The sequence below is a fragment of the Rhinatrema bivittatum genome, chromosome 8 (assembly GCF_901001135.1).
Source record: "Rhinatrema bivittatum chromosome 8, aRhiBiv1.1, whole genome shotgun sequence".
In the NCBI taxonomy this organism is placed as follows: domain Eukaryota; kingdom Metazoa; phylum Chordata; class Amphibia; order Gymnophiona; family Rhinatrematidae; genus Rhinatrema; species Rhinatrema bivittatum.
In genome coordinates, this window is record NC_042622.1 from 246,387,267 (window position 1) to 246,412,947 (window position 25,681).

Sequence of the window (25,681 nt, forward strand, 5' to 3'; positions counted from 1 at the left end):
ATGGCTGAAAAACTTTGATAACATACTCCTAAACCAACCCATATCTTTCACTTTCCCAGACCCAAGCAAAAAAGTGGAGGCCTCTTAATAATCTGAAAAACAAAATCTTAAACTTAAACCATACAAAACTGAGATAAACCCACCCAATGAAGTTGCTATACTTAAATCCCCAATATTAGGGAGGAGGAATAGACTAGTGGTTAGAGCAGTGGACTATGAACCAGGAGACCAGGGTTCAAGTCCTGCTGTCACTCCCTGTGACCTTGGGCAAGTCACTTTACCCTCCATTGCCTCAGGTACAAAAACTTAGATTGTAAGCCCTCTGGGGATAGAGAAATACCTACAGTACCTTAATGCAAACCGGTGTGATATCTCCATTGAGATCAAATGTCGGTATATATAAATAATAAATATTTAAATAAATAAAGGTCTGATCAAAAAGACTGTTCACCATTAATCAGAATCTTCACGAGAGTGTTCCCAACTCCAGAATCAACTCTAATCATAGGTGACTTTAACCTTCATATAGACAGCACACCGACATATAGACAGCCATAGGGTGGTCTCAATTTGTAACCAATCCTACACACAAAGCAGGTCACATCCTTGACTTAGTATTCGCTAATCGCAACAACTTGGATCCTAAAGACCCCAACAACTTCCGTCCTATCGCCAATCTCCCATTCATAGCCAAGATTCTAGAAAAAGTTGTCAATACTCAACTCTCCGAATACATAGAAGAAAACAAAATCCTATTCCAATCACAATACGGATTTCGCAAGTCACTGAACACAGAATCCCTCCTCATCTCCATGTCTGACTTCATATTAATGGGCCTTGACAAAGGCCAATCCTTCCTCTTAATTCTACTGGACCTATCAGCCGCCTTTGATACGGTCAATCATTCCATTCTCACTTCCATTCTGGCTTCTATAGGTATCTCAGGCACAGCTCTCTCATGGTTTAAATCTTTTCTCTCCAACAGAGGCTTCAAGGTTAAGATACAGAACAAAGAATCTTCACGAATGGACGCATCCATAGGTGTCCCCCAGGGCTCCTCACTGTCACCTACACTCTTTAACATTTATCTTTTACCTATCTGCCAACTCCTCTCCAACCTTAACCTCAAACATTTCCTCTACGCCGACGACATCCAGATCGTGATACCCATTAAAGAATCTTACACAAAAACATTGGTTCACTGGGAAAACTGTCTCTTCGAAATTAAACATCTCCTGGCTAACCTAAACCTAGTTTTAAACTCCTCTAAAACAGAACTGCTTCTCATCTCCCCAGATAATAATGCCATCTCTAATCCTCCAACTATCCCAACTACTACACAGGTGAGAGATCTAGGAGTATTAATTGATAACCGGATGAACCTTAAAGCTTACATCAACAGAACCACCAAGGACTGTTTCCACAAACTCCAAGTTCTGAAAAGAATTAGACCACTCTTCCACACTCAGGACTTCAGAACCATTCTACAAGCTATCATTTTTTCTAAGATCGATTACTGTAACTCTATCCTTCTGGGCCTACCTTCCTCCTATACTAGACCCCTCCAGATGTTACAAAACGCTGCGGCAAGATTACTGACAAACTCCAGGAGGAGGGACCATATATCTCCAATCCTAAAAGATCTCCACTGGTTGCCTGTTCACTTTAGAATCCTCTACAAATCTCTTTCCATAATATACAAAACCATCCATCAACACACCCCACTCGACTTACAAGTCCCATTCCAAATTTATAACTCCTCCAGACCAACAAGAGACACACTCAGAGGATCTCTTCAAGTGCCCCCAGCCAAAACTACCAAACACATTACCTTGAGAGATCGGGCCTTTTCAACAGCCGGCCCCCTTCTATGGAACTCCATCCCACCGGACCTTAGACAGGAGCCCAGCCTCCCAACCTTCAGGAAGAGACTTAAGACCTGGCTGTTTAAAAAAGCTTTCCCGGACACCGATTAATTCTATTCAGCCAGATTCTACCACTTCCACATGTAAAAATGTTATTACTAATGTAAATACCTATACCTAATGTTATTCTCTTTCTTTTCTTCTCTCCTCCCAGTTCTATTACCTTGTTATTTGTAACTGCTTCCTTCTACACAAATAGGTTATTGAATTGTTTACTGTACACCCCTGTTATATGTAAACCGGCATGATGTGTTTGCAACATGAATGCCGGTATATAAAAATTTTAAATAATAATAATAATAATAATAATAATAATAATAAAACTGCAAAATTAATCTTTCCCACAAAATATTGCCATGGTTGGATCACCAGCTAATAAAGGCTGATGTATCTCTCATAAACCTCACAACAATCAATCACACATAATAACCAATATTTCAATTACTGAAAAAAGGTTGAACCTGAAACACTTTAAGAATCAATTAAAAATAAATTATCAGAATTCGATCACAATAATGCATCCTCATCTTTTGAATCCTGGGAAAAAACATTCCAAAACGAAGGCTACCCAAAGAAACAAAAGAAACCTTGGTATAGCAAAGAGCTATGACATACTAAACCTTGAGAAAATCTGAAAAGCAATGGAGAAAAAAAATACTCAACAGAATATCTAGAAAAATACAAATCTCTATTAACTAAATACCGTGAACATATAACTAAAGCGAAAAAAACAATACTATGTAAAACAAATTCATGGTGTAATATTTAACTCAAAACTACTCTTTGAAACAGTAAAGAAAAAAACTAATCCAGGATCCATCCTCCATCTCAAGCAACTGCGACTTCCCAAAAACCTTGTGCAATGAATATGCAAATTTGTTAAACAAGATCAATACACTCAAATCACAACTCCCTCTTGACAAACCATCAAATGAACCAGAAACGCAATCCATTCAAATGAAATGGAACTCAGTCGACACAGTATTGAAACACGAAATAAACCAAATCACTAAAATGAAATCCGCAACCCACCCACTAGACCTTATTCCAGCAAATACCCTGAAAAAAGTAAACAGCGTAATAACCCCAGTAGTTACAACCATAATAAACCGTTCACTAGCAGAAGGACTAGGGCTAAACAAGCTGTGATTAAATCAATTCTAAAAAACAAAACTGGCAGAATCGACAACTGGGACAATTACCGACCAATATCAAACCTGCATTTCATTTCAAAAGTTCTAGAAAAAGTAGCCTTATCACAATTAGAAAATCACCTTGAAGACCATAAAATACTATACCCAAACCAATTCGGATTCAGGAAAAAACGCTCAACAGACACCCTGCTCATCTCTTTAACTTACCCTATACTACAAGGCTTTGATAACAACGAATCATATATTCTGGTTCTATTAGATTTAAAAACGGCATTTGGCATGGTGGACCACAACCTGCTTTGAAAGAAATTGGAATAGGCGGAAATGTCTACAAATGGTTCTCTTCCTTTCTAAAAGATAGGACATTCCAAGTCAAACTAGGTAACCAAATCTCGGACACCTTTCCGATGGATATAGGCGTCCTCAAAGGTTTGGCACTCTCAGCCACTCTGTTCAACATCTATCTCCTGCTCATATGCGCTCTACTAGCAAATCTGGGAATCAAATTCTTCCTATAAGCAGACGATATACAATTCTACATCCCTTTTGACAAAACATTTGAAAAAACTGCAGCAACTCTATCAACATACAGGACAATACATCAAAAACTCTTACTGAAGCTAACTCTATAAACACCAATAAAACCAAAATCATATGGCTAAGGAGAGACAACTTGACACTCAAACCACCTTCCCTAAACCTAGGAGTTACTAATGTTACAACTTCAGATGAGGTATGAGACTTTGGAATTGAGATAGACGAGAACTTCACTATGAAAAGTCATATAAGCAAACTAATCAAATCAGGTTACGCCAAGTTGAGAATTCTACATCGTCTAAAACCACTATTAACTATTGAAGACTTCTGCACTAAAATATATTTATTTATTTATTTGTTTTTATATACCGTGGTTCCTGTATGAGATATAGATCTCCTCGGTTTACAGTAAACAGTAAAACTTCGCTCGAAGGCAGTACATAGAACAGTGGAAAAAATAGTAGAAACAAACTAAAAACTGGTACAACTGGAGAAGCTGGTTAACAAGTGCAACTAGTACAGTGGAATATTAGAAGTGTAACAAAAGGAATATAAACAAGTGGGAACCAAGTTGGGAGCAGGCATAAGGGAAGGATGTAATGAACAGTGGACAACTGAAAAACCAGTCCAGAGGGGCGCCTCGAAGCCTAGATAGGTGGGAATATACAATCAACAAGCAACAGACTGCCTCGAAGCATAGATAGGCGGGAATATATAAACAATCAACGAGAAACAGACATATGCAAGTGAAATAGGTATGTTTTATGGAGTAGGAGGGGAATGGCGTTAAGGAATAGGAAGGGATGGGCGTTAAGGGCACAAAAAGTACTTAGGGAACACTGGGGAAGGGCGAGACTGTAAATTGAGACCAGGGAAGGTATTAAGTGTCAGTGAAAGCTTGGATGAAGAGCCAAGTCTTTAGGTTTTTTTTTAAAGTCGCGTGGCATGATTCAAGGCGTAGGTCTGGAGGGAGAGCATTCCATTGGTGAAGGCCTGCTGTGGATAGAGCCCACTTCTTTCTTGATGTTTTCGCCTGGGGGGCATACAGCGTGCCTTTGTATGCACCTTCTGATGGGTTTGGATGACGTATGCGGTCTCAGTTGGGTGCTTAAGATGAGTGGAGCGAGGTTGTGCGTCGCTTTGTGTATAATTGAAAGCACTTTGAAGAGTATCCTGTATTTGACGGGCAGCCAGTGAAGGGAACATAAGATAGGGGTGATGTGGGCTCTTTTGTTGGAGTTAGTGAGGATCCTGGCGGCGGCGTTCTGAACCATCTGTAGTGGTTTGATGGAGTTGGCAGGGAGACCGAGTAAGAGGGAGTTACAATAATCAATCTTAGATAGAATGATGGATTGTAGTACCAGCTGGAAATCGTTGAAGTGAAATATATATGCTGTGATGTTAAATCAGGTAAACACTAACACAAAGCACATGATCGTTGACCATGTATAAATGCCAGATCTAAACCGTTGTGATATTCTTTTGGAACGACTATATTTAAAATGCCAAAATAAATAAATTTGCATAAATTGATATACTTTTTGTATTGGTTAATGGGCATCAGAGGTTATTCTCATAAAAACTATTTCAGCTTTTAAACATTTTAATTTAAAAAATTTGTCTCAATTTTTATCTAAATAATTATGGTCCTTTTTCCACTGTTTCTTTTCTATTTAACAGCTTTTTCTCAGAGGACAAGAAAGATGGTAGCCCTCACACATGGTTGACATCATCAGATTGAGCCCAGCATTGCAAGCTTCTGTCAGTTTCCAGAGCTTTGACTTAGCATACTGAGCATGCAGCTCCGCGGGTACAGATACATGGCTTATGCTCCCTCTGATCCAGTCAAAACCGAGAGTTGACTGAGGTGCCAGCTGGGATTTGAGAGCTCTCTGCTGCCTGGAGCAGCCGCAGGAGCTAACACACTGTTGACGGGTGCGAGGGGGGCAGAGGATAGTATCTACTCCGGTGATAGACTTCCTCTGCCCCTGCTTCGCCAATCTCTTGGATGAGAATGACAAGTCCATAGTGCTGGCGGAGAGCTGTTGGAGGGTCTAGTGGTAGTCCCGCAATTGGACCTCCGCATCCCTCACCCTATCTCCAAAAAGATTCTCCCCAGTACATGGCACATCAGTGAGCCATTCCTGAGCCTCTGGATGGAGATCCAAGGCCCGCAGCCATGCCATTTTGCAGGCACAGATTCCCGCTGCAGAGGCCCTCGCAGCCGTTTCAAAAGCATCGTAGGTTACATGGATCTCATATTTTCCGCACTCCAGGCCCTTATGCACCAGCTACTGGAGGGGGTCCTGCTGCTGCTTGGCTATCTCCTGCACCTACGTCCAGAGGTCCTGCAATTACTGGGTCATATAGAGCTGGTAGGCGATTTGGGCAATAAGCATGGTGCCTGCAACATTTTCCTCCCAAGAGCATCTAATGCCCTGAGGTCCTTCCCTGGGGGCATCAAGGAATGGGTCTGAGAGCGTTTGGCCCTCTTGAGGGCAGATTTGATGACCACCAATTGGTGGGGCAGCTGATGCTTATTGAATCCTGTAGCCTTCTGGACGAGGTAGACCCCGTCCATCTTCCTGTTAACAGGAGGTACTGTGAAAGGATGTTCCCATATCCTCAATAGCAGCTCCTTAAGTATATCATGCACTTGGACCACCACAATTTCCTTAGGAGACTCCACAAACTGAAGGATCTTCAGCATCTTGTCAATAACTGAAATGGAATGGCTTTCCGCCATTACCTGCACAAAACCTGCGAAGGATAAGTCTTCCGGCAGGGATCTCCTTAGCTCTTCTGGAGGAGACTGTTCTGAGAGGAGATCCTTCGAGCCCTCAGAGGATGACTCCGCAGTATTCTCCCCGAGGGATCATAGGGATCCTAATTCCTCACTCTAATCTACAGGGGATTGGGGCGCTGGGTGCTCGGCCTTCGTCCAGAGGCGCTGTCACTGGCAAACCTGGTACAGACCCCGGCGAAGTTGGATGGGGGGCAACAGACCACGATGTCTCTGCCAGCCTCAGCGGAGCCTCCTCTTCCTCAGAACCAGCAACAACCATCGTATTGGTCAGGGAAAACATTGATGACTCACCAGGCATTGATGGCCTCCTGGGAACTGACACCAGCCAGGTCGGTAACACACTGATGAGCAAATTGAGCTGTTCCTGCAGCGGTTCCAAAGCGCAGAGGATCGGCGTCGGAGCAGTCGGTGCTACGGGACCAATGGCCTGCATTGCCCGCTCCACCACCAGTTGGACACCCTACTCCAGCTCCTCCTCAAAAGTTGCCAAAGCCAACACTGACTGGGAAGATGGGAGGGGTGGCCAGGTCTTCCTCAGATCCCCGAGGTATATTGGTGACTGGCACCAGGACCGGTGGAGACCATTGTGGACCTCCTCGACATCGATGGAGGATAGGCGCTCCTCGCTGCAGGGTTACTTTGGGAGCATCCAGCATGAGCCGACGCACCCCCTTGCCTGGCATCGTGCTTCGAAAGCAACCAGTGCCAGTGCCTCCTTGGCTTCCTTCTGTGCTTGGTTCAGTCTTTCCCCAGTGTCAAGGTGAAACATAAGGAACCCGACCTCCTCGTCCTGGAGGAGATTGAGCGTGGCCAGTCTCCGGCAACCCTGGTATCGATGGAACAGACAGTCCCACCGTTGTCGATGGTGCGGTGTACATTGGTGCAGCTCCAAGGTCCATTGGTGCCACCACCGCCAGTGCCGATGGTTCAGACTTCCTCGACCCGAAGAGTTTCTCCATTTTGTTGAGTCAGGTGCAATGTCCCTTTGGGGTCATTTGGGCGCACTTGCAGCAACCTCAGACATCATGCGATGACACACATATCATGGGGATCCATGATAGACATGGCCCTCAGGCACTGGGGGCAACAATGAAAACTGGTTGTGGCCATGACAGAAACGAAAGAGGGGGATACGAAAATGATGGCAGCAGGCTATGATGTCAGGCAGGCACCAAGGCACCGCTGCCATGGGGGAGGTCGATGCCAAAGAAGACTTACCCAAAATGCTGAGAAACCTAGCTGAGGAGGCTATAGGAGGGACTTAGAGGACCTCGGCATCAATGGAACGTGAAAATCCGAAGAAAGAAAATCGGGGGAAAAAGTTTTCCAAAAGATTTTGAGAAAAAAGCCAAGAGCTCACTCAAACCGCGATGCAACAGCTCTGCGGGTACAGGCTGGATCTCGGGGGGGGGGGGGCAGGCTATGGCTCTTTGCGACCCTCTGTGCCCATTTTGGGGGCTGGTAGTGCATCAGGAAGTACTACTTGCGGAGCTCTCTGCCCTTTTAATAGCCAGGGTGGTCAAGCCTGTTTCATCAAAGCAGGGAGGGCGGGGATTCTACTCCAAGTATTTTCTGGACCTAAGGACCTTGAACAAATTTCTAAAAAAAAAGAAAAGTTCAAGATGTTTTCCCTGGGCACCTTGATCCCCTTTTACAAAGCGGGGATTGGCCATGCTCCCTTAATCTAAAGGATGTGTACACCAATGTCAAGATCTTCCCAAGTCACAGGAAGTATCTCCGATTCATGATGACAAAACAGCACTTCCAGTACAGTGTGTTGCTGTTTTGGCTAGCATCAGCCCCACGTGTCTTCACAATATGCCTAGCCATCATGGGTGCGCACTTCCACAGGCTGAGAGTGCATGTTTTCCCCTATCTGGACAATTGGCTGGTCAGGAGCACATCTCAGGCAGGGTCCATTCGGTCCATGAGCTTGACCATTCAGGTGTTTGAGTCACTAGTTCGTCATCAACTACCTGAAGTCCCATCTCAGTCCGTCACCTCAATTAGACTTTATATGAGCCCTGTTGGACACTGCTCAGGGAAAAGCCTTCCTGCCTTATTCTTGGGCCACCACTTTGGCATCCATAATGGCAGAGATCCAGGGGAGCCAGCAGGTGCCAGCGCAGCACATGTTGAGGTTGTTGGGCCACATGGCTGCGACAATCCATATCACTCTCTTGGCACATTTACATATGCTCAGAGCCTAATGGGCCCTGAGATCGCAGTGGCGCCAGGCCATGCAGAGCCTCCAGGCTTGTATCCGAGTCACTCCGTCTCTCCAGGAGTGACTTGGATGGGAGTATTCTCCAATCTGGAACGGGGGATCTCTTTCCAGAGTTGTCCTACGCAAATTGTCCTAACCATGGATATATCTACCCTGAGCTGGGGGAGTTAATGAGGAGGGGCTCCGCACCCAGGGCCTCTGGTCTGCTTAGGAAAGATGTTGCCATATCAACTTCCTGGAGCTCCAGGCGATCAGATATGTGTTATGGGCTTTCAGAGATAGACTGTCCAACAAAGTTGTCCTGATCCAGTCAGACAACCAGGTAGTGATGTGGTATGTCAACAAGCAGGGAGGTACGGGTTCGTGCCTCCTGTGTCAAGAAATGGTCCAGATTTGGTCATGGGCCCTTTCCCACAGGATGGTGCTCAGGGCAACGTATCTGGCAGGTACAGAGAACGTGGTGGCGGACAGACTGAGTCGTGCCTTCAGATCCCACGAGTGGTCCCTGAACCAGGAGATAGCGAATTGGATTTTCTATCTCTGGGGGAGTCCAGACATAGATTTGTTCACATCCCCACTGGAACAGGAAGGTAACTCTGTTCTGCTCCCTGTACAGGACAGACACAAACCAGCCTTGGATGCCCTTGCCTTCATTGGGGCAAGGGCCTCTTCTTTACGCGTATTCTCCGATTCCCTTTCTGGCAAAGACTCTCTTGAAGCCTCACAAGGACAGAAGGACTATGATCCTCATAGCCCCTCATTGGCCAAGATAGGTCTGGTTTCTACTCCTGCGGGAGTTGTCCATCTGGAAACCAATCAGTCTGGGGACTTCCCCAGATCTCATCATGCAAGATCAAGGCAGGCTGTGGCATCCCAACCTCCAGGCCCTGTTGCTCACAGCCTAGATGTTGAGAGGTTAATCCTGCAGCTGCTTAATCTTTCAGATGATGTGACTAGGGTCCTGGTACCTTGTAGAAAGCCTTCCACTAAAAAGTCCTATGGACTGAAGGGGAGGAAGTTTTCTGTGTAGTGTGAGCAGAAGACCCTAGATCCGTTCTCTTGCCCCCTACAAAAACTGTTTGATTACCTTCTACACCTCTCGAAAGCTGGCTTAAAGACCAAATCTGTTAGGGTTCACCTGAGTGCGACTGGCTTGTACACCAGGGTGTGGAAGGTACGCATATCTCTGTACAGCCTATAGTTGTCCAGTTCATACAGAGCTTGCTTCAGTTAAAGCCTCCCCTAGAGCCTCCTGTGTTTTGGGACCTCAACTTAGTACTAGATCAGCTGATGAAAGCTCCTTTTGAGCCACTGCACACCTGTGACCTGAAGTATCTGACCTGAAAAGTCATATTTTTTGGTGGCGGTCACTTTAGCAACCGGAAATTGATCCAATATTGCAGTAGCGACCAAAGGAAGAAAGGATCATTAAACACCAGGAGTTCTTTATTGATCACAGAACGTAATAAAAGCCCGACTCAGGCCGAGTTTCGCTCATAGAGCTGCTTCAGTGGCTAGCAAGATAGCTCTATGAGCGAAACTCGGCCTGAGTCGGGCTTTTATTACGTTCTGTGATCAATAAAGAACTCCTGGTGTTTATTGATCCTTTCTTCCTTTGGCCACTTTAGCATGCAGGGTCAGCGAGCTCCAGGCCTTAGTGACTTATCCACTTTATACAAAAAAATTTTCATGAAGGGGGGTCTCTCACACACACCCTAAGTTCCTGCCTAAGCTGGTGACGGACTTCCATCTTAACCAGTCTATCGTCCTGCCAACCTTCTTTCCCAGGCCACGTTCATACCAGGGCGGAATAGCACTGCACAGTTTGGCCTGCAAATGAGCCTTAGCCTTCTATCTGTAGCGGACAGAAGCCCATAGACAGTCCTCCCAACTTTCTATTTCTTTTGATAGCAATAGGTTGGGAGTTGCCGTTGCCAAATAGACACTATCCAATTGGCTAGCAGACTGCATCTCCTTCTGTTATGCCCAGGCTCTGACAGAATGAGTCTTGACATGGCTCTCAAGACTGCATCTTGAGAGCCATGTCAAGACTGCATCTTGAGAGCCATGTCAAGACTCATTCTGTCAGAGCCAGGGCTACATCAGTGGCCCACTTGTAAGCAGTTCCCATAGAGGAGATCTGCCGGGCTGCAACATGGAGTTCTCTCCACACATTCGCATCTCATTATTGTCTGGATAGGGATGGCCGACGTAACAGTAGGTTTGGCCAGTTTTTTTGAGGTGTAGAACCCAACTCTCCCTGTTTAGAGCCCTTTGTTTGGATTCAGGCTGTCTCCCCCTCCATTACCAACAGCACTGATCTTGTGCCTGTTGGCACCTGGTTGAAGTCTATTGGTCCCCTTTTCTGTTGGGGAGCAGCCTGTAGCTACGGATTCACCCATTTGTGAGGACTAACCATCCTGCTTGTCCTTGGAGAAAACAGAGTTTCTTGCCTGTATCAGGTGTTCTCGGAGGACAGCAGGATGTGTTAGTCCTCATGAAACCCGCCCGCCACCCTGCGGAGCTGGGTTTCTCCTTTTTGTTGTTTTCAATCTAATTCTGTGTTATAAGACTGAAGAGGGACCCCCCCACATGGTATAGGGCATGCTGTGCATGCTCAGTATGCAAAGTCAAATTTCTGGAAACTTTGACAGACGTTTTCTGTGCTGGGCTCCATCTGATGATGTCACCCATGTGTGAGGACTAATATCCTGCTGTCCTTGGAGAACACCTGTTACCGGGAAGCAACTCTACTTTCTCCCCCCCCCTTTTTTTTTTTTAATATAAAAACCCTTGTCATTCCTCTTGTCTTCTGTCTCATTCCACTCTGTCACTATAGTTTGTCTTTACTTAGCTCCTCCATCCTGGTCTCAACTCCTCTGTTCTCCCTCTTTCCTTTCCTCCATCTCACCCACTCTACCATCTTACTACTTCCCCCTCACCATATCCCATACCTCTCTCTCTCCCTTTCTTCCCTCTCCCTGGGCAGCTGTGCCTCCAATCCTGTACTGCTGCGTCCTCTTCCTCACCACTGCCCACTCCTTGATGTAAACTCTGAGCTACTCAACCCAGCAATGTTCCCTGGAATACACTCAGAACAGCGTAGCTCGGAGTTGTAGAGATTGCATGGAGTTCTGATTGCCCCATATCAAAAATGACAGAGCAGAACTAGAAAAGGTTCACAGAAGGGCAAGAAAATTAGTATTTGCTGATCTATCTAAAATTAGTCATAAGGTACATTTTTATTGACAGATTTTACTGTGAATTTTTCTGCTATTCAAATTCTGTTGTATAAGAACATAAGAACATGCCATACTGGGTCAGACCAAGGGTCCATCAAGCCCAGCATCCTGTTTCCAACAGTGGCCAAGCCAGGCCATAAGAACCTGCAAGTACCCAAAAACTAAGTCTATTCCATGTTACCGTTGCTAGTAATAGCGGTGGTTATTATCTAAGTCAACTTAATTAATAGCAGGTAATGGACTTCTCCTCCAAGAACTTATCCAATCCTATTTTAAACACAGCTATACTAACTACACTAACCACATCTTCTGGCAACAAATTCCAGAGTTTAATTGTGCGTTGAGTGAAAAAGAACTTTCTCCAATTAGTTTTAAGTGTGCTACATGCTAACTTCATGGAGTGCCCCCTAGTCTTTCTATTATCCGAAAGAGTAAAAAACCGATTCACATCTACCCATTCTAGACCTCTCATGATTTTAAACACCTCTATCATATCCCCCCTCAGCCATCTCTTCTCCAAGCTGAAAAGTCCTAACCTCTTTAGTCTTTCCTCATAGGGGAGCTGTTCCATTCCCTTTTTCATTTTGGTCGCCCTTCTCTGTACCTTCTCCATCGCATTTATATCTTTTTTGAGATGCAGCGACCAGAATTGTACACAGTATTCAAGATGCGGTCTCACCATGGACCGATACAGAGGCATTATGACATTTTCTGTTTTATTCACCATTCCCTTTCTAATAATTCCCAACATTCTGTTTGCTTTTTTGACTGCCGCAGCACACTGAACTGACGATTTTAATGTGTTATCCACTATGATGCCTAGATCTCTTTCTTGGGTAGTAGCACCTAATATGGAACCTAACATTGTGTAACTATAGCATGGGTTATTTTTCCCTATATGCATCACCTTGCACTTGTCCACATTAAATTTCATCTGCCATTTTGATGCCCAATTTTCCAGCCTCTTATAGGTTTATAACCTGCTTTTCTAATATACTGTAAACCACTTTGGGTTTATTTTCATATTCAAAATGCTGGGTAATAAATCCAAGTAATAAAATAAAAATGATAAAAGGAATGGAATGGCTCCCTTAAGAAGAAAGGCAAAACAGCATAGGACTCTTCAGCTTGGAGAAGAAATGACTGAGAAGGAGACATGACAAAAGTTTATAAAATCATGAATGAGCTGTTACAGGTAAATAAAGGATGATTATATATCCTTTAAAATAATGCTAAAACAAGTGGAAACTCCATGAAATTAACAACCAGCAGATTTCAAACAAAGTATTTCATTCGGCACACAATCAAGCTTTGGAATTGGTTGCCAGAGGACATGTTCAAGGCGATTAGCATAGTGGATTTTAAAAGAGGTTTGGACAAGTTCCTGGAGTTAAAAGTCCATAAACATTAATCAGATTGTGGAAAGCTAATGCTATTCCTGGGCATGAGTAACAAGCAATAGATACACTTTTTGAGATCTACCAGGTAATTATGATCTGGACTGACTGCTGTCGGAGACAGGATGCTGAACTTGATGGACTTTGTCTGACCCAGCATGGCATTTCTTATGTTTTTATTTAATTTGATTACTTAGAATTGCCTTTCAAAAAACATTTGAACAAAGCTGTGCACAGAATTAAATGTATAAATAACAAAATTAACATAATCCGTTCAGACAACAAAAGTAATTTACTTAAGATATGATTAAACATGTTAAATAATCACTGGGGAACAATTTTTAACATAATTCCTGTTGAGTTCGATTTTTCAGCTGTTTTAGACTTAAATAGGCATGCTAATTTCAAAACTACAGTTAGTTTTCTTCTATCACGTCAAGTTTTTTCTCTACAGCCTATCTTAGGCCTGGATTTATCAAAATGCACTAAATATCGCATGCAATAGGAAAAGGGGCATGTTTTATGGTAATAGCGCACTTTGCGATAAACAACCTATCTTAGCGCTTCGCATAGACGCAAACTGCGATAACTCATTAAAGATGAACATTTCATCGGGACAATGTCAGAACTCCAAAAGAATGCTTGGTTGTCATTCAAAATCCTTGTCAAGAACCTTCTTGGAAATACACGAGCACAGAATTACACCAAAATTGTCCAGAAACTCTTGGAGAGCTTCAAAATGCTTCGTTGCAACATGAGCATCAAGGTGCATTTTCTGCATAGCCATCTTGCTGACTTCCTGAAAAACCTTGGTGCAGTCAGTAATGAGCAAGGTGAACGATTCCACAAAGATTTGAAGATCATCAAGGCACGGTATCAGGGTAGATGGTATGTACATATGATGGCTGACTATTGTTGGAGCATCAGGCGAGATTGTCCACAGATTTAACACTGCTGGAAAAGCTATAAGCGTAAATGTTTACCTTAATATGTATGTTTGGTAGCAGAACTTTACTACATGTACACAATTTGACTTACAGTAACAATATATAGCCTTTGTATGAATAAAATAACTCTAAATAAACAGTATATTCAAGTAATTTTTTTCGTTTATTTCCTTTGTATGTATGTTTTGTATGATTTTTGGGACAAAGGGAGGGTATCCTGTACCTTAAAAAGTTGACATGATAGAGAAAAACTGGGGTCATTTTTGGATTCAGATGTCAAAAGTTAGTCAAAAACAAGTGTCAGATCTAACTCAATGAAAATTGTGTTCCCCAGTGTAATCAAATAACTAATAAAAACAAATATAAAGTGTTAACTGTACATTTGATTTGAGTTAATTTATGATTATTAAAATGTATCTTAAGACATAACTGATTTTAAATCAATCATCAAATTTCATAGTAGTATCAATATGAAATTCACTAACTAAGATTGTAGGGCATTCAAGTAAGAGACCATTACATAGCATAGGTAAATGTCACAAGTGAGTACCCCCAACCAGCATAAAAGTATGTGAGAGACAAATAAGAATAAAAATATTCATAGAAAATATTCTACGTCAGGTTTTACCACCACTTAAGCCAGATAAAATTAAAGCTGGGTTTAGTAATTTAAAAAACATTAGGTAATCTGTCTGCTGGAGAATAAAATTTGGAAGATCCCTTCCAAAGTTGGGTAGCGATCCCAGAGAACTTTGGACCTGGCCCTGACTAATCTCATACCTAACAAACAGGCCGATACAGTAAGGGGTAATAGCGTGTCGAAAATGCGCGTCCAAACACCCCCCCCCCCCCCCCCCCCCCCCCCCGAAACTAATAGCGCCTGCAACATGCAAATGCATGTTGATGGCCCTATTAGTTATTCCCACGTGATTCAGAAAGTAAAATGTGCAGCCAAGATGCACATTTTACTAAATTAACGCCTGCCGGCGCCGGGGAAGTGTACAGAAAAACAGAAAAAACTGCTTTTCTGTACACCCGCCGACTTAATATCATAGCGATATTAAGTCGGAGGCCCCAAAATTTAAAAAAAACATTAAATCGGTTGGCAGCCCACGGGTTGGAAGACGGACGCTCAATTATGCCGGCGTCCGTTTTCCAAACCCGTAGCTGTCAGCGGGCTCGAGAACAGACGCCGGCAAAAATTGAGTGTCGGCTGTCAAACCTGCTGACAGCCGCCGCTCCTGTCAAAAAGGAGGCGCTAGGGACGCGCTAGCGTCCCTAGTGCCTCTTTTTACCCCGGGCCCTCATTTGCATGCGGGCCGATACTAAATCGCGCGCACAGGAGAGTGGGCGCTCTCCCACACTTTTTTCTGTATCGGCCCGAAAAGAGGAGTGCTTAGTATTGCATTCTTTGGTGATCTCAGGAAGGACTGCCAGTGGCTGTGGTAGTAGAGAATTGAAATCTGTACCAGGATCAGAGACACTAGCTGTGTGGGAGGGAATGCACAGAGAGCAGATGAAAGTATCACCTGTAGTGAAGAGGGATTGAGCTGAGGTGAATAATGGTGCAACAGGGGCTGGTTGTCACATTTCCATGGCAGATTCAGTGTCTGGCCATGGAATTGTAGCAAGCTGGGAGTCTTACATATAACTATATACCCAACATGTGCTTCCTTTTTAAAGATAGATAATGAGCTGCCTTGGATATACTGCTTTTTTTTAAACACTTAAATTCTGGTCTGCTGCTACAGGCTTCTGGAAAGTTAAAAATCTTAACATTTCAGTAGCATATGTTCTTGGAAAAACAGGTAGGTCCAGAAACACAATTATTTATATATTGAAGGGTCTTTTTTTTAACTTGATAATTGAAAGGTTAAAGCATACAAATAACCAGCTTGTAAAGATGTTCAAAGTGCACTTTATTATATGTGCCATTGTAACTTGCACACTAGTGCACTTGATCTGTTAATGCCTTGCAAATAACTTTTTTGAAATCTCACATGTTGTGTTGTACTTTTACTTACTCCTGACTGTTTCAGTGCTTTATAAGATGCATCTTAATCTGTCACCATTTCCTCTGCATTTGAAGGGGAAAAGATGAGCAGTTGCAATTTCTAAATCAGAATGTTTCGAAGACTCCTCCATGCTTCAGATATTGCTGATGCTCATCTTTTTCTGACTGTTCCTCCTTTCCCAAATGCATTGTTGTGGACTAAATAATACATGAAAAGAAAACCATTTAATTATTTTGTAGAGTATAGATTTTCTTAGCTTCCATGGTAGTTAATCTTTACAAATTCTTATCTTCTAGTATTATTATTGGCAGTACCAGGAATGGAAGAAACCACGTCTGAGACAGACAAAACTATTAATAAACAAAGCTGGGACACTAAGAAGGTAGATGAGCCTTTGATTTTGTTCCTTTTAGATTTTTATATATTTTTTTAATGCCTTCCATTTTTTTGTCTCTTCATATACAAAAATGTGTGAAGACCCTAGAAAGAGTTCAGGATGATCTCAAATGCACTTTGTACAGAATGTCTGTGTTCATCATGTTCTGTGGGAGTAATTGGTTTTTTTCAGTGTCATGAAGTAGAGGTTACTATTTTGGTTTTGTTTTTTTCATTTTGAAATTAATTGTGTAAAATGGAAACCCTCTTTTCTAGTTAACTGTGCAAATGGAAACCCTCTTTTCTAGTTACCAACACAATGGAGGCCTCTCTGCATTGTTTCAGACTGCCATTTTCCTGTTGTGCCTTGATGGAAATCTCCTCCATGGATTGTGAGGGGGGACAGCAAGGGGAACATTCCTGAAAGCAGTAGCGAGTTCTTCAACATGACCATTACTTGTCATGCCAGTTACAATTGAATTCCAGTTAGTTATTCAATGTAGAAAGAAGTGTTAGGAGGCAAAAAGTATCTGCCACATTAGAAATGGTTAAGAAAGGAAAGTCTGCAAACCAAGCTTAAGGATCAGAAATGACTCAGAGACAGTTCCAGAGAGCTAACACACTTGTTCTAATTTTTAATTTCACCAGTTTGAAAGGTATTTTTCCTGTATAGATGGAATTTTGATAGTTATGTACTTCACAGTGGTGTGTTTTTTGCTTTTTTGTTTTTATTGTAGACAGGGGGGGCATCAAGGCCTAAATCGTGTGAAGTTCCGGGAATCAAGTAAGTTATGTTTTTTATAGATAAATGTAAACATAGAGAACTAATGGGACATGAATTCAGATCCCTTCAGTCATTGACTGTGGTCTTCGACAAGTCCATGTATCTCCCCATGTCTTTGTCCTTCTGTAATTTGGGTGGCAGCATTCAGGCTTTTTCAGATGGCCTTTCCTGGGTTAACTGTGAGTACCCTCTTTGGTTTTGTTTTCAACAGGGATGCTTTAAAACACAAATTTAAACTCTTCTGGCAAAATTAAAAGTATTTCCTCTGGCTCTTGTAAAATAAGGCTGAGTGGTGTACTCCTGTTCTTCTTAAACTGCAGTATAGATACCTGCCCTATTAATCACTATGGCTTCAGTCCAGAAGAGCCTGCCTTTTGTGAATTATTGGCCAATTGACCCAGAGTATGGTCAAGTGTAAGAAAATATATTTTAAAAAAAAATGGTATTCAACTTTATCATAGTCATTTTTAAGCTGTGTAGTAAAAATGCTGTGTAGTAAAAATGAATATAAAAACTCTTTCCATACTGAGTTAAAGAGCAATTTTGAAAGCCGTTTACATTTATTTTATTTATTTATTTTTAGATTTTTATATACCGGTGTTCCTGTATTAAAATACAGATCACATCGGTTTACATTGAAACATAAATAAAATAAACATTTACATGAGTAAAATGTTATTTACCATGTATATTGGTTGTCTGAAAATTGCCATCCCTAAGTGTGGCTTAAAGTACTCACTTTCTTTCACAGCGTGCGTATTTTTAGCCTCATTTAGAAGAGGCATTCCTCTGGGCATGTTTAGATCCGATGAAGAAAAGTACCTGCAACAGATTACATACTTTTTCAACAATTTCCTACCCACTCAAAAAGTAGGTGCAAGTGTCTACTGGTGCAAGATTCAAAGCAAAACTGCATACGTACTTTTTGCTTTGAAACTTGGGGCAAAGTTCATGGATAAAAATTAGCTCCGCACTTTGTCTCAAAACAGACAATTTGAAAATCACTGCCCCTTCCCCCCCATTAGTGTGACTTGTGTGTTTTTTTTGTTATCGGGTTTTAATTAGTTATGTTATCGTACTTTAAATTATCTCAAATGTTGTTTAAATTGAAAGTCATTGAGCAAATATATAGTGCAGTTTTTTTTAGCACTGTATGCCTTCCCAAGAAAAATAAAATTACAAATGGCTTTCCATTTCTGCTTTTGAAGTTTGGTTCTGGTTGCTTCTGGTTGCTCTGACCTCTGCCTGCAGATGAGTTGCTGGTGAGTAGGGTCAAGGAAGGGATTAGCCTTCCAGTTCCTGGTACACATTAGCTCTGAAGCCTCACTTTCCTTTATTAAAATTTTACTTTCAAATGTTATAGTTTTACAAACTTGAACGTCACTAGGAAAGCTACTAGTTACAATGCAAACAATCTATTTTTAATAAAATATGGGAAATATGTATGTATGACTGTTTGCTTTTTTTGTTCCTTTTGAGAAGGATGGAAGTGGAACAAAATGTATTCACTGTTGCCATTTTTTTTTTTTTTTTTTTTTGTATATCAAGCATCTATCCATCAAGTGACCAGGAAAACACTGCAACCCTGATTCCTGCTACACATAATACAGGTGGCTCGCTGCCTGACCTGACAAACATCCATTTTCCCTCTCCTCTACCAATTCCGTTAGATCCTGAGGAATCAGCATTCCCAGCTCTGAGCAACTCCAACAGCACTGGCAACCTTGCAGCAAACCTGACACACCTGGGCATCAGCACTGTCAGCCAGGGTAAGAAACAAGTTGCCATCTCCAGTAAATTCCGCTGGTAGGGATACAGTGTATTCATAGGAAAATACTGTTGCACTGGCAAGCTGGCATATATCATATAATCTATTTCCTTTCTGTTTATGAGTGGTATGGAACAGGTTAATAGGGAACGGTTATTTATTCTTTCCAATAGTACTAGGACTAGGGACACTCCATGAAAACTAACTGGTAGCAGATTTAAAACAAAGCTATAGTTGAGTTTACAAAAGGTTTGGACAGGTCCATTAACAATTAATGAGGTAGAGCTGCAGATCACCACCTCTTATTTCCTGGAGTGAGCAACAGAGAATGGATCTCCCCATTAGGATAAGATGGGTACTTCCAAGTGATCCGAGTGGGCCACTGTTAAAGGCAGGATATTGGGCTCAGTGGACCATTGTTTTGACCCAGCATGGCACCTTTTATGCTCACACAGCATTGTTAGTAATATTAAATTAGTTGCACATAACAGCTGGTAAATAGCAAGGTTGCAGACTCCTGCACTGGATGTATCTGTATTGTCTTGTGCTGTCATTTCTCAGGAAATTTTGTAGGGCTTACAAGCCTTTTACAGGGGTCAAGGCGCACAGTACCAGGGGCAGTATCTGCCTTTCTAGTACCTCATACATCTGCACACCCTGCGCCTCCGCTACCCACTTTCCAGAGCCGGCTGTCTGGAGTAAAAAGATCTAGGGTGCGGAGTGAGCTGGGTCTGTCTATTCAAGATGTTTCTCCTTCGGAAGACTAACTTGATGGTTTTAAAAATTCCCACTAGTGGATAGTGGCATTGAGTTGGAGGAAGGTGAGGTTCCTCCAGAAGGAAGGTTCATTCCCCCATGCTGTGTCTCTTTCGTAGGGATGAGCTGATATCCCTGATTTCTCAGTCTCCGTGCACATTGCAGATTTCAGATGTTAAAAAGGAGGAAACGTCTGCTCTCAGTTTGAGAAAATCTTGGCAGTTTTTCCCTCCCTTGCCCCAGAGGATGCAAGATCTGATTGGTTTAGAACAGGCAACTCTAGAGGCTAATTTCAAGAGGGGGAGGGGGGGCATTCTTTGGCCAAGTTATATCCATTATATCTCCAGATGAAAGAGAAATTCTGATTTCCCAAGGTGGATGCCTTGGTGTGTTTGGTGACACAAAAGAACCACCATCCCGGTAGAAGGTGGGGCAGCTCTCAAAGATGAACAGGATCGAAAAATTGAATCTGTGCTTAAACAGGCCTTTGAGGCTATGAGCTTGGCCCTTCAGATAGCAGCGTGTTGCTGGATTGTGGCAAGATTGGGGCTCTGTCTGGCGTAGGATGCCCAGAAGAAACTGGGAGAAGAATCTCTGCCATTAGAGCTGGGATCAACATATTTGGTGGATGTTGATAATGACTTTCATGCGGGCTTCAGTCAGAGGATTGGCATCTGTAATAGTGTCTCGGTGGCTGCTTTGGATGTGCAATTGGTCAGCACTCTATTTCCAAGTCTATCTTAACTAAACTGCCCTTTAAGGGTCGACTCTTGTTCAGAGAAGATCTGGAAAAGATGACAAAGGCATGGGGTGACTCTAAGATCCCAAGACTCCCAGAGGGTAGAGGTAAGGCTCCGCCTCAGAGTTGTGTATCTTGCAGCAAGTATCGGAATTCAAGAAGATTTAGGCAGGGCCACAGTTCATTGGGACAGAGGTTCAGGCCATATTCCAGTTTGTCTTTTTGGTCTAAGAAAGTTGGTAAGGACAGAGTGGCAGGTTCAGGATCCGCCAGATTTGCACAATAAGGGCTTGGGGGCCTCTCGGGTTCCAGAGATAGGTAGGTGCCTCTATTTTATCAGAGGTAGCCTCAAATTACAACAGACCAGTGGGTCCTGGAAATAATAAGAAATAGTTATGCCCTGAAGTTTGATGCTTTTATGATTTCTCCTTGTGGCTCATAGTGAAAAGTGATGATGTATAAGCTACTTTACAGAGACTCCTCAATTTAAAGGTCGTGATTCCATTACTAAAAGAACAGGAAGGAGTGTGACTCTACTCTATTTTTCAATCAATAAGCAGGCTGAATTAGCCATTACATATGGATGCCATCATCCATTGGCACCAATTGGACTTATCTCTCCAAGACAGTAGTGCTTTTGACTCTACTCAGCATGTACAGGAGTTCCCTTGTGAGCCTCCTCAGTCATTTTTTTGTCCGAGTTCAGCAAGGACATGTGTTCTCTCTCCTTACAGGTTTTTTCTGTAACTTCAATTTTTGTTGCTTCACTGCCTCAGCAGCTTCATAACGCACTTTTCAATGCTATTCAAAAAATTAAAAAAAATCTGCAGCATCTTTAATGGCTAAGCAGGAAGGCCCTACCTCCTCAAGAGTCGACAATCAGTGGTTTTAAGCCATGCATTTGTGGTAAGGTAATGTCGATAACTGATGGCGACAAACACTGTTACATTTGCCTGGGACTAGATCATGACCAGCCAAATTGTTATGCTTGCGGTCGAATGTCCCCATGCTCCCAACATTCCATTGAGGAGCTGCGTAAATCTCTGTGGAGTAGCATCAGATCCTTCTCCTGTAGTGCAGCTTCATCTCCCTCACTGGGAAAACACTGAAGGAGCAATTCATCGATGTCTTCCCCAGTGCAGGCTGAGCCAGCGGGGTTGAGTTTGGGTGCCGAACTGCATTGAAGAAAAAGTGCCAGCATTCCCTAGAGCTGCAAGATTTGATGTAAAAAAAAAATAAAAAAAGCTAAGTCTTCGAAGCATGGTGCCTCGGCACCAGTGCAGTAAATGCGGCCTGCATTGGCACAACCTGTGTCGATGGCTGGGGTGCAATCTGTATCAAAGCACTCAAAATATGTTGCATCAATGCACTCGACACTGGAACCATAGAATCATTGGAGGCCCATAGCACCATCTCTTTCTATGCATGCTGCGTGACACTGCTTGGAGCAGAGTCTATAGATACAATCTGCACCAAAGAGCCATACGACGCAGTCTGCATCAACATATCCAGCCTCTGTGCACTCGATGCATGGCACGGCCAAGTAAAAGCAACCATATCACTGCAGTTCATTCAGACCCTTCAATTCTTCAGTTGTTCAATGCATCAACATATTCAGGGTCCATTACAGAGCCATACAACACAGCACGGATTCAGCTGGCCAATCCCACTCAATGCACCATTGACACAGATCAGCCCCTTCGATGCATTATGAGGGCTGCTCCTCTCAGCATAAGTCCAAGATATCAAAGCATTCAACACCATCCAAGATACCAATTTTGGAGACATCTCTACCAATGCAATTATATGCAGCATATCCCAGATCAGCAGGGGAGGGCATTCACTTGCCCTTTCTCCCTCCACTCATCAAACCTCTGTCCCCACCTCTCCTCTTGGTGAAGGAATACTGGCTGGAAATGCCAGATTCAACTTGCATTATTCTTCCAGTAGCAGCACAACTTTCTCAGATCAATCTCAGGAGTCAATCCTATTCTGAGAGGAGAATGTGCTTCCATTTATGGCAGCCCAGAGATAGTATCGATCCTGTTTGGAGGTAAAAACATTTTCCTCTGCCCTATCCAAGCATACTCAACTTCCATTGCAGCCTGTACTTGAGAACTAGGCTACTGCAATTTCAATTAGTGGAGTCCATGTCTGTTTCACAAGGCTAAATACATCTTAGGAGCCTGTTATGCAAGGCATCACCATCTCACTCTGTTGCAGCAGAGTCTTCAAAGTTGGAAAGATTAGAGCTGGCAAGGCCTCTTTCACTTCTGTTGCAAGAGCCTTCTGAATCCCTCTCTTCCTCGTTAACACTTTTGGGTGCGTGATTCTGTACCATTGGATTCTGATGAGGACTCAATAGGCATTCCTTCTGACCCTCTCTCCCTGATCCAAAGGATTTCTTACTCAAAATTCCTGGAGAATTTGGCTTGTCCTCTTGGCTTTCATTTACTAAAGGATAAAGGACCCTGCTCTGAGCTACTGGGTCTGTTACTTGTTTCATGCATTCTCTCACCAAATACATTTTCTGCTAGACAGGGAAGGTCTGCTAATTTCTTATGGTCATTTTCACGCATTGAAATGGCCCTGGACACACACTCAGAACTAGTGGCTCTACCGGTTTACACAATGCTCAGTATGTTACTGGTGCCTATGTGGGTAACTTCTTTCACTCTCATCCCAACGGCAAGAAAACTGGATTTGAATTTGAGTCCAGCACTCTCCAGTCTTTGGTGTAGTACAACTCCTGCATAATTCAGTGTTGGAATCTGCAATAAGAAATGCACAAAAAGACAATTCATTCCGATTCCCTGCTGGGAAAAGATCAATGGTTTCTTGACTAGTTTGGTAAAAAAGTGTTCCAAGTTGCCATGCTTATGGCACGCATCAAAATTCACCAATTTCCTAGCGTGTAGCCAGATGGACTCAGAACCAGTGGATTATGTGCTCTTCTGCTAGCAGATGGGAGACTGAGTCAAGTTTCAAAGCTGACGTCACCCTAGATATACCCCTGTAGTGACCTCAGCTCCTCAGTATCTCTCTGTCTCCTAGCAGATGCGGACGCTATCCCCACACTAGCACAGTGTTAGAGAAATTGCAGCACAGAGAAGAAACTCTTACCTTCACTTTAAAGAGGATCGATCCCCACTCTCCTGCGATGATACCTAAGGGTCCCCTCCCCCAGTTGAGAATTCCTGAGGTGATTTTTGTTATCCCTCAGAGGTGTGCCTTGGTCCGGTAACTAGCTCCCGGCATGGACTTAGCTGCTAGAGCAGCTGAAAGGCAGCGGGTGCATAACCGAGCGTGGTGATGAAGTTTAAGCCCTCTCCCCCCTGCAGCTGGAGACCGTCCCTGCACGCAGCCGGTAAGCGCCAAGGCCAGGTAAGCAGGAAACTTTAACTTAAGGTCTCTGGGCTCGGAGTGCCGTACCGACTCCATTTTCCATCCGGCGAGGTGAAGGCGAGCACTGATGGTTTGAGCAGCCTTGGTTGGGCTAGGCCCCGGTCCGGTGCAGAGGTCCAAACACATGGAGACCCTCGGCGGTACCATCTTCCCTCCTCTGCCGTCTGTACGCACAGAGTAGGCCAGACGGTCAATGCGCCCAACTTGAGCATCGTTAACATAGCCACGTGCACAACTGCGCGCACAGTCGCCCACAAACCTGCACACACGCATAACAGCGAGCATGTCGAGGCACGTTACATGTGCGTCTATACACAGAGGCAATGGCACCGGCGGCAAAGAAGCTCAGAAGGCACTCCCTTTGCACAGCTTGCCACATCAGAGCCACAGCCTGAACTGGAGTCCTGCCTATGTCATCATTGTGAAGAAGCCCGGCGGGACCAAAGCCTGGTCCTTCACAGTCTGAGGATGGGTCGGGAACTACCCCATACGACAGCACCCCGGACCTCTGCAACTCCAAAATGGAGTCTTCTCCACAAGAGGGCATTTCAGTGGCTCCTACTCAGACTTCCCCTGGGGCTAATATGGACCCAAGGGCCTTCTCCTGATTGGAATTTTTCCAGGGATTGCAAGCCTTCGTTTAGGCACAGTCAGCCCCGGCTGCGACCCGGGCGGAACCCCAGCCGGGAACACCTGACCCTTCCAGCCCTGCTCGGGTACCTCAAGACATGCCTCGCCTCACCAAGAATTTCCCTGACAGGGACCCAGACACCTCAGATGATGATGGTGGCTCACTGGAGGAAGGGGAAATCCCTCCAGAACTGGAACTTTGCTTAACTTCTTCCACAGGGATGAATTGCCAGCCCTTGTTTTTCAGACTCTGGGGATTCCAGGCATGGACCTTATGCTGGAACCGAAGAAGAACCCCATCTTGGTGTCCTTTCGTAAGGCCTCATGCTATTTCCCAATGATGGAAGCCATCCAAGAACTGATTGACCTGGAGTGGGATGCCCCAGAGGCAAACTTTAAAGGAGGTTGGGCCTTGGAAGCCTTGTACCCTCTGGAACCAGCGACCAAGGAACGCCTGCGTTTCCCAAAAGTGGATGCCATGGTCTGCGCTGTCTCGAAGCGAACAACGATTTCCGTTGAGGGAGGGGGCGGCATTGAAGGATACTCAAGATAGACGATTAGAATCCATTCTTAAGCAAGCCTTCGTTGCAGCATCAATAACACTGCAGATCGCTTCTTGCTACGCACTGGTGGCATGCTCCTGCTTGCTTCTCTCGAGGGAGGGCAGATACTTCCGAAACGTATGCCAGAGAAGCGATTGAACCTGCTGCAGCCTTCCTTATGGACGCAAGCTCGGACCTGGTGCGTACCTCTGTATGAGGAGTATCCTCAGTAGTGGCGGCCAGAAGGCAGTTATGGTTGCGGATCTGGTCTGCGAATCTCATAAGAATGCCCTTTAAGGGATCTCTCCTGTTTGGAAGTGAATTAGAGAAATTAGCCAGCAAGTGAGGCGAATCTCCAGTGCCTCGGCTACCGGAAGACAGAGGGAAAAGATCCGAGCATCCTTCTCCCAAAAGAACTAGGGGCAGAGGCTC

At 43.8% G+C, this 25,681-nt stretch overlaps 1 protein-coding gene across 2 annotated transcripts in view; it reads left to right on the top strand.

Moving 5' to 3' along the window:
• Positions 1 to 25,681, top strand: part of CRTC1 (CREB regulated transcription coactivator 1) — a 439,562-nt gene that overhangs the window by 287,262 nt on the left and 126,619 nt on the right. For both annotated transcript variants that reach the window (XM_029614475.1, XM_029614476.1), the window contains exons 6-8: positions 16,547 to 16,632; positions 17,363 to 17,409; positions 18,958 to 19,178. In XM_029614475.1, the coding sequence (XP_029470335.1) occupies positions 16,547 to 16,632; positions 17,363 to 17,409; positions 18,958 to 19,178 (354 nt within the window). The remainder of the gene's footprint in view (positions 1 to 16,546; positions 16,633 to 17,362; positions 17,410 to 18,957; positions 19,179 to 25,681) is intronic.